The 14,326-nt window shown below is 33.7% G+C and overlaps 1 protein-coding gene across 4 annotated transcripts in view; it reads left to right on the forward strand.

Moving 5' to 3' along the window:
* Window positions 1-14,326, forward strand: part of LOC111155074 (Rap guanine nucleotide exchange factor 2) — a 239,101-nt gene that overhangs the window by 193,981 nt on the left and 30,794 nt on the right. For all 4 annotated transcript variants that reach the window (XM_022515113.1, XM_022515123.1, XM_022515131.1 and 1 more), the window contains 3 exons: window positions 4,514-4,691; window positions 10,664-10,800; window positions 11,438-11,596. In XM_022515113.1, the coding sequence (XP_022370821.1) occupies window positions 4,514-4,691; window positions 10,664-10,800; window positions 11,438-11,596 (474 nt within the window). The remainder of the gene's footprint in view (window positions 1-4,513; window positions 4,692-10,663; window positions 10,801-11,437; window positions 11,597-14,326) is intronic.

A 14,326-nucleotide genomic window follows, 5' to 3' on the forward strand; every position in this document is an offset into this window, starting at 1 on the left:
GTGAGTCTAGCCATTCTGACAGGTGTAAGATGATATCTCATTGTGGTTTTGATTTGCTTTTCCCTGATGTTTAATGATTTAACTATTTTCTTTATGAAGACAGTCTGTTGAGAAAACTAGGCAAAGTATTATAGTGCAGAGTATTTACTAGCTTGCATTGGTCAGAACTGATTTTAAGTCCCAGTACAATTACTAGGTTTGGTTTTGTTTATGTTGAACAAGTTATTTGATTTTCCTAGTGTTTTCTCATCTGAAAAGTAGGGGTAATAATCCTAATTTCCTGAATTGATGTGAAGATGATTATGTATTAAAAGCATCAAATGTAGTACTAGCTACATGGTGGTCATTCAATGTAGGATCACTGTTTTTATAATTATCTTATGAGCCGTTTAGCCAGAATTTAATGGTTGCAATTAGCCTGAGACATTTTTTACAGTAAGAGGTTGCAGTATTGAACAGAATTTTGTTTTTTTTTGAAAATTTTGCCAATTGTGTGCAAGCTTTGTTACTGGGATGGGAGGAGGTAAAGATAAGCCAGTGCTGATATAAGAAAACATGTCCTCTTGAGGAAGGGACTTTTTTTTTTTTTTTCAAGATTTTGTTTTATTTTGTTTTGTTTTGTTTTATTATTTCTTAGAGCATGAGTGGGATGAGGGGTAGGGGAAGAGGGAGAAGCAGACTCCTCACTTAGCAGAGAGCCCGACACAGGGTTCAATCCCAGGATCATGACATCTGAGCCCCCAAAGTGCCCCAGGAAGGGACTGACTTTTGAAGTAACCTGTAATGAGCTTTCTTTTCTTTCTCCTCATTTGAGTCAAGAACAGTCCTATGAATGGGAAGATATAACTCTAATTTGCCAATAAAACTAGGTTCATAGAGTTTAAGTAATTTTGCTAAAGTCACATTATAAACGTCAGAACTAAGATTTGAATGACTAAACTCTTAAGTTTTTCGTTTATGTAAATTCAGTAACTACTTGGTTCCAGGCACTCCTAAGCTGGGTACACTTCTGTAGGCCAGTTGTGTTTGTTCATTAAACTTTTAACTCCAGTCTCTAAACATTTCATTGCTCATGAACCAGTAATATTATGGAATTAGTAGATGCCTAAAAAATTGTTTATCAAGTTCTATTTAAAAGGTATTATTAAAAGGAATTCTGTAGGGGTGCCTGGCTGGCTCATTCAGTACAACATGTAACTCTTGATCTCAGAGTCGAGAGTTCAAGCCCCCATTGGGCCTAGGGCTTAGTTAAAGATTTAAAAAAAAGTGGGGGGGGGAGATCCTGTAGTATTTTAAAATATAATGAACATTTATTTTTAAAAAATAAGTTACTGGTTTAGTGAGTGTTATTTCATGAATAATTTGTTTAAGAATGGAATACATATAATAGATAGAAAACAACTAATGATCATTTACACACATGGGGAGGGTTCATTTTTGAAGAGATTAATCCAATTCCCATTTTTTAAAATTTTTTTAAAAGATTTTTTATTTATTTATTTGACAGGCAGACATCACAAGTAGGCAGAGAGGCAGGCAGAGCGAGAGGAAGGGAAGCAGGCTCCCTGCTGAGCAGAGAGCACGATGATGCAGTGTGGGGATGATGCAATGCGGGGCTCGATCCCAGGACTCTGGGATCATGACCTGAGCTGAAGGCAAAGGCTTTAACCCACTGAGCCACCCAGGCACCCCAATCCAATTCCCATCTGAAAAGTCTTTGTTCTGGGATGCCTGGCTGGCTCTGTCAGTAGAGCATGTGACTCTTGATGTAGGAGTTCTGAGTTCAAGTCCAGTGTTGGGCATAGAGCTTATGTTAATAAAAAAAAAAAAAAGTTTTTGTTCTTTTTAAGATTTAAATATAATTCATTTAAATGACAATAATGATTTCTTTGGGATGGTATGAAATATCTTTTTATCTCTTACTGTATGTTAGATGTTTAAAAATTAAAGAAAAACTGTAAGCTATATAACTGTTACTTAGAAGTTTTTATTTATTTATTTATTTATTTTAGAATTAAGCAGTGGTCTTTACGGGAACCTATTATACAAATAAGTGAACACTTCCATGCAAAATAATGCATTTAAATGAAAAAAATTTTTAAGTACTAACACACATATTGCGTGGAGCACTGGTGTTATACGTAAACAATGAATTTTGGAACACTACATCAAAAACTAATGATGTACTGTATGGTGACTAACATAGTACAATTAAAAAAAAATAAAGAATGGGGAAGAAAAAGAAGTTAGAAGTTATTTGTTTTGTTTTGTTTTTTAATTTCTGTCTCCAGTAATGTCCCTTCTTCACTCTAGGTTCTTATTAAAGAATATATAGAGGACTAATTATATATTTGAAAATATAAAGTGATGAATAATAATCTTCAATGTTAAGACAAAACTGGTGTGAAAATATAAACATAGCAAGCATTAGCACATTGTCACATTTCCAGACTTCAGAAATAAAGTGGTGATAATAACAGGGCTAGTCTAATTTCTCTGATCACAGTCTTGGCATACCACATCATATCAAGTTCTACCTCAGTTTTATTGTACAATCTAGAGACAGTTGAATTCTGAATAAATTGGGATGTGTGTTTCTGAGTGTGCCACAATTAATTCTGTGGTCTTACTGCTCTCTCACCAAGAGCACTTCTGCTGGTAATGGTCTTAACCCCAGCAGTAATATAAGACCATTACTTACAGAGCTTTTGTAGACATTAGGTTTTTCATTTTTAATTATTCTGTCTTCATTAGATGTTCTGTCTTCACTTATTTTCCCTTTAGGTTTTTCTTACCATATATGTATTTTAGTTCAGGAAGCTGTACCTAAAGAACTAAAGGTGATTAAAATTCTTTTTGTTAAACTATAGAAAATATTAACACCTGTTTGTACTGCTTTGAAAGGTAAGATTAAATGTTACATTTGGCAGTATAAACCAAGACTTGAGAAAACTTAAACTTTGTTGATAAAAAAATAATAAATTTTTTCTTTAAATATTGACTAAGTATAGATCAGAAAAAGTATCGATCCTTAAATAAGCCACATTCGTATGTAAGCATCTGTTACAGAGAGACAGATTAGGTTTGGTTAAGACTGTAGAGTCAGAATCCTGTGTTGTGATTTGGATTCTGCAGTTTATCAGTAACATGACCTTGGAAAAGTAATTTCTCTTTACCTGCATGTTTGAATAATAAATGTCAGTAATGGCACTTACTTAATAGGATTGTATTGAGGATTAAATGAGCTAAGATACATAAAACAGAGCAGTTCCTGGCACATTGTAAGTATTGGTGTTAGATAATGGTGTTAGATAATGATGTTAGATAATGATGTGTTAGGTAATGATGTGATGTGTTAGATAATGGTGTTATCTAATGTGTTAGATAATGATGGTGATGATGATCAGGCTCAGCATTTTATGTTTTTCTCTTTCATTTTTAGTGTGTTTTGCCTATTCTTAAAAATAAGTTGTCATTATTGTCTTTGAAAACCCTGTGGACTGCAAGTTACTCAACGTTAGTAAACTTTATAATACATGTTTTCTACAAAGTTAATGGTTTTAAAACAAACTACTTTCAAAAGTTTAACATTTTATCTGGCAAAACATGTTTGATGTTTAAGACTTACACAGTTAACATTTAATTGAATTCATTTTTATGCTTAAACAGTGAATTCTGAGTATGTAATAGGATAACATTCGTATGTATTATTGAGATGATAATCACAATAGGCATAGAATGACCTAAATAGGTAACTGTTCTAGCCTTGATATTGCCCAACAGAAGAGATCATTTTGAAGAGATCACTGTGACTCAAAAAAGGTTCAAGTACTAGAGTAGAGTATATCTTGATTACTTGGAATTCGATATACAGTCACCTGTGTTGAGGAATGAAGAAAGAATGTGTTACCAGTAGGCATATGGTCTTTTAATATTTTTTGGTAATTTATAATTGGAGAGTGGACATTGGGATAGTCACACTAAATGTTAATGTTTGTTCACATACTCACCAAGTTACCTTTGATTTATGATTCACTTTTCCATAAAGACTGTCTAATAGGAAAGAAATTGTTCAGTCTTGGCGTTAATAAGTTCACACCTATTCTTTTGGGGAAGGAATTGCTCAAAATCACTCGTTATCTTAAATTCTTAGCTTAAGCCATTCTCTTTGAAAAAAGGAGTAAAAACAAACACTGTCTTTTTCTGTAGTCTCTTTCAAGTACAAATGACAGCTCAGATAAATCAGAATTATTGAGATAAGATCATTAATTCTAACTAGAAATGTAATATATAAATTCACTCCTATTTTGTTGAAGTAATTCCTTTTACATAGTACTGGTTCCTGGTGCTTGATATTGATACTGAAGACATGCTTAGTTATAGACAAGTTAGTATACTAAAATTTACTAAAATATACTAAAAATTAAATATTTCAAATTAGATTTCTTATTTCCTTTGAGTACAAAAGATTTACTTAAGATAATTAAAAAATATTGTTTTGGTCTCTTCTAAGGCCACAGAAAGTGAGGCTGGTGATATGGACCTGAGTGGGCTGCCAGAAACAGCAGTGGATTCTGAGGATGACGATGATGAAGAAGACATTGAGAGGGCTTCGGATCCTCTGATGAGTAGGGACATTGTGAGAGACTGTCTAGAGAAGGATCCAATTGACAGGACGGATGATGACATTGGTAAGTTTGGATGAGAAGATGAATCTAAGAGCAATTTTAAAAATTTAGGGTAAAATGATCTAATAAAATAGAGTCCAAGAATAGTAAGCTCTAAAAAGTAATTAATTTATAAATTTCCCTTGCATAAACAGTAACTATTATTTGTTGAAAAAAATAAATTTTATTCAGTTTTTTTCTGGAGTGTGCAAATAATAAAAATTCCTAATTACAACCCTTCCCCATGAGCCCCTTTTTAGATTATGGAAAAAAAAAAAAGAAACAGTAGCCTTCCAGTGTTACTTCTATTATTTTTCTTGTGAGCACTATTCCTGTTAAGCTCATGTTTTCTGTATGTAAATACTAGTCAATGACAATTGGTAAAATTGTCATGTTTGCTTCTCCTGTGGTTCCATACAAAGATGGGACTGAGTGAGAGAAAACTATGAAATGTCAAGTTAGCAGCCTGTGAGCTATGGGTTGTTGAGACTTGAAGTACACCCTAAAGTTAGAAATCTAAGTGGCTTTGTGTCTGTTTTCCTGATCCCTGAAGTTCCCTTTTCTTTTTTTTAAAGAGTTTATTTATTTATTTGACAGAGACACAGCGACAGGGGGAGTGGAAGAGGGAGAATAGGCTTCTCGCTGAGCAGAGAGCCCAATGCAGGGCTTGATGCCAGCACCCTGGGATCATGACCTGAGCTGAAGGCCGACGCTTAATGAGTGAGCCATCCAGGTGCTCCCCTGAAGTTCCCTTTACCCATATTTCTATCAGAGCAAAAGCTGACTATATAATAACCGTGTAATGTTTGAGTGAGCCTTCTGCACTCCAGCTTCTTCCTTAGAATACTAGGAGTCAGAGCAACTTCGTTGAGCATTTTCTCTCCACCACAGGCCTGGAATCTGTAACCACCTTTGGCTGAGCCAGATTATCTTTCCTACCACTGTGCCATCTCTTGGGGCCAATATATATTTGAAGACAAATTCAAGAAACTGGATCTACTGGGATTAGATATAGGACCGCACAGGCGTAGTTATGAGTGGCCAATTGCATGTGTTTTGAGGGAAACAAACATGAAGAAAATCTTTTACCACTTACACTATATACATATGCTAGAAAATTAAGGAAGAAAAACCAACAACTAGGGCTAGACATTTAAAATGTAATTTTAAAATTTACAGGAATTGCTAGGTATTTAAGGTGAATATCACGTGTTGGTAACCATTAATTTATTCAGCTAATAACGATTGGGCACCTTGGATGTACTGAACATGTTTCTAGGTCCTGGTAACTCAGTGGGGGGCAAGGCAGTTAAGGTCCTTGCTCTGTTGCAATCTGAAGAATAAAGTGGGGATTGGGAAGTGATGGAGGTTGGGGAATAAACTGAACAGGATGGAATGGCTGGTATGGAATGGCCCCTTTTAAAGGGCTCAGACCTGAAGGAAGTGAAAAGAGGAAGTCACCTGGGTCTGTGGACCCCAATAAAGCATGTGTTCTGTGTTAATCCTTTCTGGGTAATTCCTGGTGGAGGGGAGTACTTAATGGCTTCACAGACGTCCATCCCTGACGCCAGCCCATTTCATTCTCTACCACCTCCACTCCCATTCCAAAGGTGCTGACAGTTTGTAAGTCTTTTGAGGGTTTTGAGGGTTCTGCAGCATAAATGAAAGTGGTTCTCTTTTACCTGCTGAAAACAGTGGGTTTCACTCACTCATGTCTGATACCACATACACATGCATTTGGCTTCCAGCATCCAAAGTTGTACTTCACTGTCCTATTCTCTTTGTCCTTGCCGACTTCTTTTCACAAATCTTTCTATTGTAGTTTTAAAGAGAAAGTGAAGTTGGAAGTGTGTTCAGTTTGCCATCTTAATCCAAAATCCTTGTTCAGGTTTTTTTAATGAGGTTGAACACTGCTTATGAACAGATTGATGTGGAAATTATTATTTTGTAAGTTAATGTATCATCTTTTTGAATATGTTCATTTTAGTATAGTTATGGAAGAAAATAATGACTATTAAAAATGTCGTTCCTGGAAATTTAAAATTTTCACTTCATATCTAAGAAGCTTCCACAGTTTCTGGAAAGCAAAAGCTATGCTGATTCCTACAGAATAATACAAAGCTATCTTTTTTCTTAATGGACTTGTTGATATAATCTCCAGTGAATAACATTTATTTGAATACCAATTCACTTGTAAGCTGTGATGATTCTGATGCTTTCAATATACTATTAATTAAAACAATAAACCATTATTATTAAAGATAAAACCTAATGAGTACTTCGCCTACAAGCGATTTGTAAGATCTTGTATTCTAACTCCCTAAAACAGAACCACATGTGAGAACGCTTTAGCTCTTTTGCTGTTTCTTTTATTAAATCTAACTCACCTTCCAGTATTTAGTTATAGTACACACCTTTCATATAAACTACAACCTTCTACATAATTGATGCTTTCTCTGGATACATCTCTTCCTAACCACCTTCCTCTACCCCCACAAAAAAGGGGGAAGGGATGGTGTATCTGGGTGCGGGGGGGAGCATCTAAGTTGAATCAAATGAAATTGCTAATATTTGATCATATTTTAAAAACTGCAAGAATTAAAATTGCTTTTGGATTCCCATAGATTCTTGGGTGTGTTTCAGTCCTTTGTTTCAGTGCTTTGAAGGAAGGGACTTTATTGATTTATGCCCTCCAACTCATACCTTTGTAGGTCCTCAATTACTGAATGGTTGTAAATTTAATTTTTTGTTTTGATGCCTTGACACATTAGGGTAGAGACCCACTTCCAAGATCCCTTCCAAAGAATTCTTTTTTCTCCCCTTCAACATACCACCAAAAAACTCCACAGATTAAAAAAAAAAAAAAAAATCTTAACAGTAATCATTTCTTACACAAAATTAAAGCAAAGCAAATAAGATAAATTAATTTCTATACTGATGTAGCTTATGATGTCTGTAAGTTAATTATCTGGGTTTTCTGTATGTCACACTTACTAGAAAAAAGTTTTTAAAAATGTCTTTGTCCTGAGCAGAAGTATTCCTTTCCTAATAAGATAAAATAGTATTAGTTAATATATGATTCTAATAGATTTTTCCAAGCAATATAGAAGAAAGTAGTCCTGCTTCTCCAATCCATGACTGCTGCTTTCCATGTCCTAGAACCTATCTTTTTATTCAACCCAGATGGAATTCCTTAATGTCTGTGTGATCCCAGTGGCATTACCAGAGTTTATGTTGAGTCCTGACAGCCAAATGCTTCATTTCATATTTATGTATTTATTGAAGGTTATGATAGAAATTTTTTTACTTTTTTAATTGCTCTAATTCTCTAGTGTAATAAACAGAAGTTACTACAAAACCAGAAATACCATTATTGACTCTTTGAGAGTCAAAAACAGATATCATCTGGCTAAGCATTTATTTATTTTTAGTTTTTCAACTGAGGCTAAAGAATCATGTACATGACTATAATTATTTCTTTTCTCTCTTTTTATTATTTATCTATATTATGTATGATACACAGATATTTCCTATCCTATCATATCTTTTTTTTTAATGTTAGTCATTATTCATATAGCACAACTTGATTTCATGACCCACTAATGAGCAGGAATCTTCCAAAAATCAAGAATAGTTTCTATGCAGGATATTTCAAATCATTATAACAAGTATTAGTTGAATATATTTTTGTAAAGGTTTTATTTATTTATTTTGGGAGAGCAAGAGAGAGCATGAATAGGTGGGCAGAAGGAGAAGCAGGCTCCCCGCTAAGCAGGGAGCCTGACACAGGGCTTAATCCAAGGACCCTGGGATCATGACCTGAGCCAAAGGCAGATAGATGCTTAACTAACTGAGCCACCCAGAAGCCCCTAGTTGAATATATTTTTATACTTTATATTCATAAGTTTCATATTCTTCAGTCATATATGTGGTTGTGATTTGACTTATTGTTGCCTAAACATATTATGTTAAATTTAAGACATTTCTGGCAACTTCCAGTCCCATATTTTCTTAAGACCGTAAATCTTCATTTGTCCAAGGAAATTCAGTATCAATAGGAGAGGGGGGGAAAAGCAAAATATGTGTTCTATAGATAATATTCTAATACCTTATGGTGAGGGGTAGGGGACTGATGGCTGAAGAAAGCAGAACTGGTAACTGCAGAACTAACAGTGATAGGTGAGTCAGAGAACCGGGTTTATACATTGGCTTTTATATTTCAAATCAAAAGGTCCATGCATTTGTAAAACAATGATTCTTACCTCCCATATATAATAGATGTGGATCACCTCTTGAAGTAGCATTAGAAATTGCTTTATCACTGTGCCCAGGAATAGATATACTTTATGGCATGACACAAAGGCACCTACTCATTCCAGAAATAAAAGTTTCATTAAACAGAATTCATTTTATAAGTGATGTGCTTTGATTCTCTTTTTCTTTTTCTTTTTTTTTTAAAATATTGGTTGCAAAAAAAAAAATGCTTGTTTGCAACAGTAAATTAATTTCTTGGCACGGCAGTCTGGGTCAGGTTTAAGAACACTGAGTACCACCTACCATTGTTAACTCTGATTCTGAAGCTACCCTGTGTTATGAAAAGTCTTATACAGGAGGGATGACGTAGAGTCTAATCAGAGGAGACATTATCCAGCTGGACCAGAGAAGAACACTTAGTCTGACCTTCTGGAAATGTAATGTTTTCACAGAATATATCTTTCTATTCTGTGTTGTTCTTGCAATTAACAAGCTACTGTATATCTGAAAACATAAAATATGTCACTAAATCCTAACAGATTGATGGAATATGCATAGGGACAGTTTCATTATGTGAAGACAAGAAAAATGTACCAGAATTTTACTTAGCTAAAAGTTTGAATGACATATGATAATAATGATAAGAATAGCAGTTCTTATTTATTATTTACTCTGTGCTAAGGACTTTATCTCTATTTTATTTTATTGTCTCAACTATATATTATTCTTTCACAAATGACAGAAACATGCTAAAGGGAATCAGTCAGCTTTTCCAAAGTAATAGAACTAATAAGTATTCAAATGAAGTCTGCCATTCACCTTGTGTTCTTTATCACTACCTATGATGTCCAGCAGAAGCTTTGGCAGGCAGGCAGTCCTGAATCATATCACTGCCACCTCCTAATTATATGACTTTGAGCACGCTTCCCCCCGTGAAATGAGAAAGAAAACATGTGCCTCATGGAGCTATGGTGAAGAGTAAGGAAAGCATTTAGTAAGTAGTTAGTAAAGCTACCTAATAATAGAGAAAATTAAAAATAGAGACCACAGGATTAGAAAGGACTATGAAGTCATCCATCTTGTCAACAGCTAGAAATGTATCAAAGTTTAAGCTGTTTCTCCACAGCATTGCCAACAGGAAGAGTGTTCATACTTTTCTCTTTTTTGGCCAGTCTGTGGAATAAAAAATAATATATCAATTTCCATTTGTATTTCTCACATAATGTTGTAAATTTTTTTAGTTGATTAATTTTGATAGGTTTGTCTTCATTCATCAAATTTATCCTTTGGATTCTAAATCCTGGACTAGCTTTAGATTAAGAGAGGTTATTTCTGCTGTTTTGGACATCTACTTGCCCAAAAGACACTAGAATAGACCTACTGACTTTTTGGAGAATTCTCAGAGCTTTATTTCATTTCAGCTTTAATTAGCCTTAATAAGATCATAGTTCATTTTCAATAGAAATTTACCATTTGAAGTTTGTTAATTTCTTCATTCCCATTAGAATTTGAATTATAGTGTATACTGTTGTTCCTAAATCAGTAAGTAAATGTCACCATTTCCACAGTGACAATTCTTTGTATACCTGCAAGAAATCCAACTTTTGTACTAACAATATTTGAAGTAATTATATTTTCCAATGGGCACATTTGTAGGACATTTAAAAAGAACCTTAAAGCATTCTTTTTTAATGTTTGCTTTTAAAAAAGTTGTAATGTTTACAATATCTTTTGCCTTTCAGAACAACTTTTAGAATTTATGCACCAGTTGCCTGCTTTTGCCAATATGACAATGTCGGTGAGACGAGAACTCTGTGCCGTGATGGTGTTTGCAGTGGTGGAAAGAGCTGGGACCATAGTGTTAAATGATGGTGAAGAGGTCAGTGAACATTGCCACCACTTAAAAAGTTTCTGTTTGAGGGTCTCTCAACAATTTGCTGTTATACACAAAATATACACAAATATACACAAAAAAATTCTTATTTCTTCCTCTTAAAAAAATAAGCAACAATTTGAATAATTCAAGAATTATGATATACTTATTGTTATGTCAAAGTATTCCAAATCCACTATTTTTTATAATAATATTTCATATGATAGTGATAGAAATACTTTGATGTATTAACTTTTCAGATTTTTGTAACTTTGAATGTTCATAATATGCCTTTTGTCAGAATAAAATGATCTTATTGAGACAACGGTGATCATTTGATATTGCTTACATATGTTTTGGGGAGCATAAGAATTCTTTTTCCTTGTGTTATTTTAGAGAAAAGCGTCTGAGGTCAAATTAAAAGAGCAGAATGGCAAGCACCCTTTGCTAGGTGTGTGGAAAACACAGATATGTGCTGTGCTTTGCTTTATTCCTTGTTCTTTGAGTTTAGTAAAGAGTTCATTTTCCTTGAGTTATTCCATCCTTAAGGTGAAAGATCTGCTAAATCATTTGTAGGAACCATTCTAGCATTAATAGCTACATGACCATGATTTTCTGCTTTGTCTTCATTTTTTTGAATTAGCTGGATTCCTGGTCAGTGATTCTGAATGGTTCTGTGGAAGTAACTTACCCAGATGGAAAAGCAGAAATATTATGTATGGGAAATAGTTTTGGTGTCTCTCCTACCATGGACAAAGAATACATGAAAGGAGTAATGAGAACGAAAGTGGATGACTGCCAGGTATGAAATATCATTAAAAATGTATATTTTGAAAAAAAATATATATTTTGTGCTTAACACCTGTATGCCATTGGGGTAAAATTTTTCTGCCTATATAAATAGGTCATTGTTTAGAGTTATAAATAATATCTTAAATTAGAACTATTACTTTTAGTGTTATCATGCCCCAGGAAATTAAATATTAATCTTCCTTAAAGTTGTTTGGACTCAGGGCACCTGGCTGGCTTGGTCCATAGAACATGTGACTCTTGATCTCAGATCAAGAGTTTAGGCCCTACACTGGACACAGAGCTTACTTTAAATAAATAAATAAATAAATAAAGTTGTTTGGACCCCGCATAACTAGGTGTTGTATATATATTTTTTATTAAAAGTGTTCTATAAACATGGTATTTTAAATTTTTCATTAATATTTTTATAATCTGTTCATGAAAAAATATAGAAGTAAAACATCTGTTATGAAAAGAAATAAGTAGATTAATAAAGATGTGATACAGTTATGCATTGTTTTTATTTCCAGAATCTTATTTTTTTTTTAAGATCTTATTTATTTGTCAGAGAGAGAGCACAAGCAGGGGGAGCTGCAGGCAGAGGAAGAAGCGGGCTCCCCACTGAGCAAGGAGCCAGATGTGGGGCTCAGTTCCAGGACCCTGGGATCATGACCTGAGCTGAAGGCAGATACTTAACCAACTAAGCCACGCAGGCATCCCAGTGTTTTTATTTAAATACCTACAAAATAAGGAATTGATTTAGAAGTCATGTAAATTAATCATAGTATGAATCAGTAGAACTTGCTAATAAAAAAGTAATGCTAATTAAAAGAAAATACTCGATAGCAAAGGAAAAATGTTAGTGTTGATATTATGTTAATATTCATTATTTAAAAGCATTTAATAAAAGACTAGAGAAAATATGGAGACCAAATGTGAAATTTAGATTTTAATTAGATTTAGATTATAATTAAATTGATTATAACTGGTAACCTTTGTATTAGTAAGAAATAAATTTAAGATACTTGTGTTACCAAGTTTTTATTATTTATGTGTTTTCTTCTGAAAAAAGAAGTCTTTGAAAGATAAAATATTTTAATATGAATAAACCCAAAGATTTGACTTAGACTAATTAAAGTTAAGTGCTCATTGTATTTATTAGTCTGTAGTCTGAAATACATCTGAGTATACTTTTTTCTGAAAGAACATCACTGAATTTTTATTGTGTCTGATACTGATAAATGTAAAATAGTACCCATTTAAATTTTCATTTTAAGCATTTTACTTAGCAAAAGAGAAAATGACCATGGGCTATAAATAAAATGATCTTACCTAGAGAATCTAAATAATGTTGCCAAATAATTCTTTCAGTAAGCACTGTAGAGAAAAAAATAAATGGCTGTGTTCATTGTTTTGAATAGTAAGGCCAGAAGAACATTCTAAATATAGTCAACTCTCAATTATTTAGCATAATAGAAGAAAACAAAATGGTAGGTAAATCTTGAAGTCTTTATTTGGCCTGGAAATGTGTTTGTAAAAGCAATCATTTATGATTTTTCAGCTCTGGAACTATACTCCCAAAAATAATAAAGCCATACTTAGTCTAAAAAAACTAGAAATTTGTTAAAGGTTTCCCCATTCTATTATCTCTTATCAGTTCCTCTCTGGGACATGTTGGCATTACTAGAGCATTTTAGTCAGAGTTTCTGCCCATAAAGGGCAAGTTAAAAAGTAACTTTATTTCTGAGAATTCATTGATTACATTAATATGTCTTAATTGGCCAGCCACTTTTGCTAGAAATTTGTAATCATGGAACTGAAATGATATTAAAGGCATAGAAATGTATTAGAATAATTGATAAAAATGTTATATGGCTGAATATTACAGAGTGCTTCAGAAATATAAAATATACCAGGTAACATTAAATATTTATCTGGGAGTTCTGGAAAAGGAAGAGAAAGTAGATGTCAAGGAATATAGTCTAATCCATTTACTGGATGAGGAATTAGTGGGAAACCCAGTGTTAGCAAGGTAGACCCAAAAGAAAATTCTGGTTAAAATACCTAGACTCCTATAGCTCCTGATACGAGGTTGCCAGATACACAAAGTAGGTCAAAGGTGAGGTATCTGCCTGAGAGAGTCTCTTTCCTCCACTCCACTCCACTCTAAGCCACTGTAAAAGGAACATGTTAAACCAGGGGTTTCAAGAATCAGGCTTATACCTCCACTGACTCATCTGACATTCACTCCCTCAGCAGTAAAACAAGGATGGAGAATAGAAGTTAGACCATTTAATGTAAATGCTTGTTTTGATCTAGAAGTTTAGTGTATTTCTGCTAAAATGTCATATATCCCTCAGAAAGTAACATGTCAGATCATCCTCTTGTTAGAGGAGGTGGAGGAAAGAGTGAGAATCATATTTTCATTCAGCCATAAGATGGCCTCCATAAGTTTTTATCATTCCCCTGAGCACACTATAGGAATTAATATTTATTGAATGAAATGAACAAAAATGGTGTTCTCTTTACCAAGAAGCAACTTTGCCTAGGACTGGTCTTAATTTTCTTACCTTGCAGTGGGTTCCGAAAATAAACATTGGGTAATGTGATAATTAAGTTGAGTTCATAATAAGCCTAAGTGGCTTACAATGAGTGGACTAAACTTAACATTTATTTCTGTTTATTTGGATCCCAAGACATGCTCAAAGTTGTATTTTGCTCCGGATCCCTCCTTTGTATG

The sequence above is a fragment of the Enhydra lutris genome, unplaced genomic scaffold (genome assembly GCF_002288905.1).
Source record: "Enhydra lutris kenyoni isolate GAN:26980312 unplaced genomic scaffold, ASM228890v2 scaffoldscaffold3, whole genome shotgun sequence".
Lineage (NCBI taxonomy): Eukaryota > Metazoa > Chordata > Mammalia > Carnivora > Mustelidae > Enhydra > Enhydra lutris.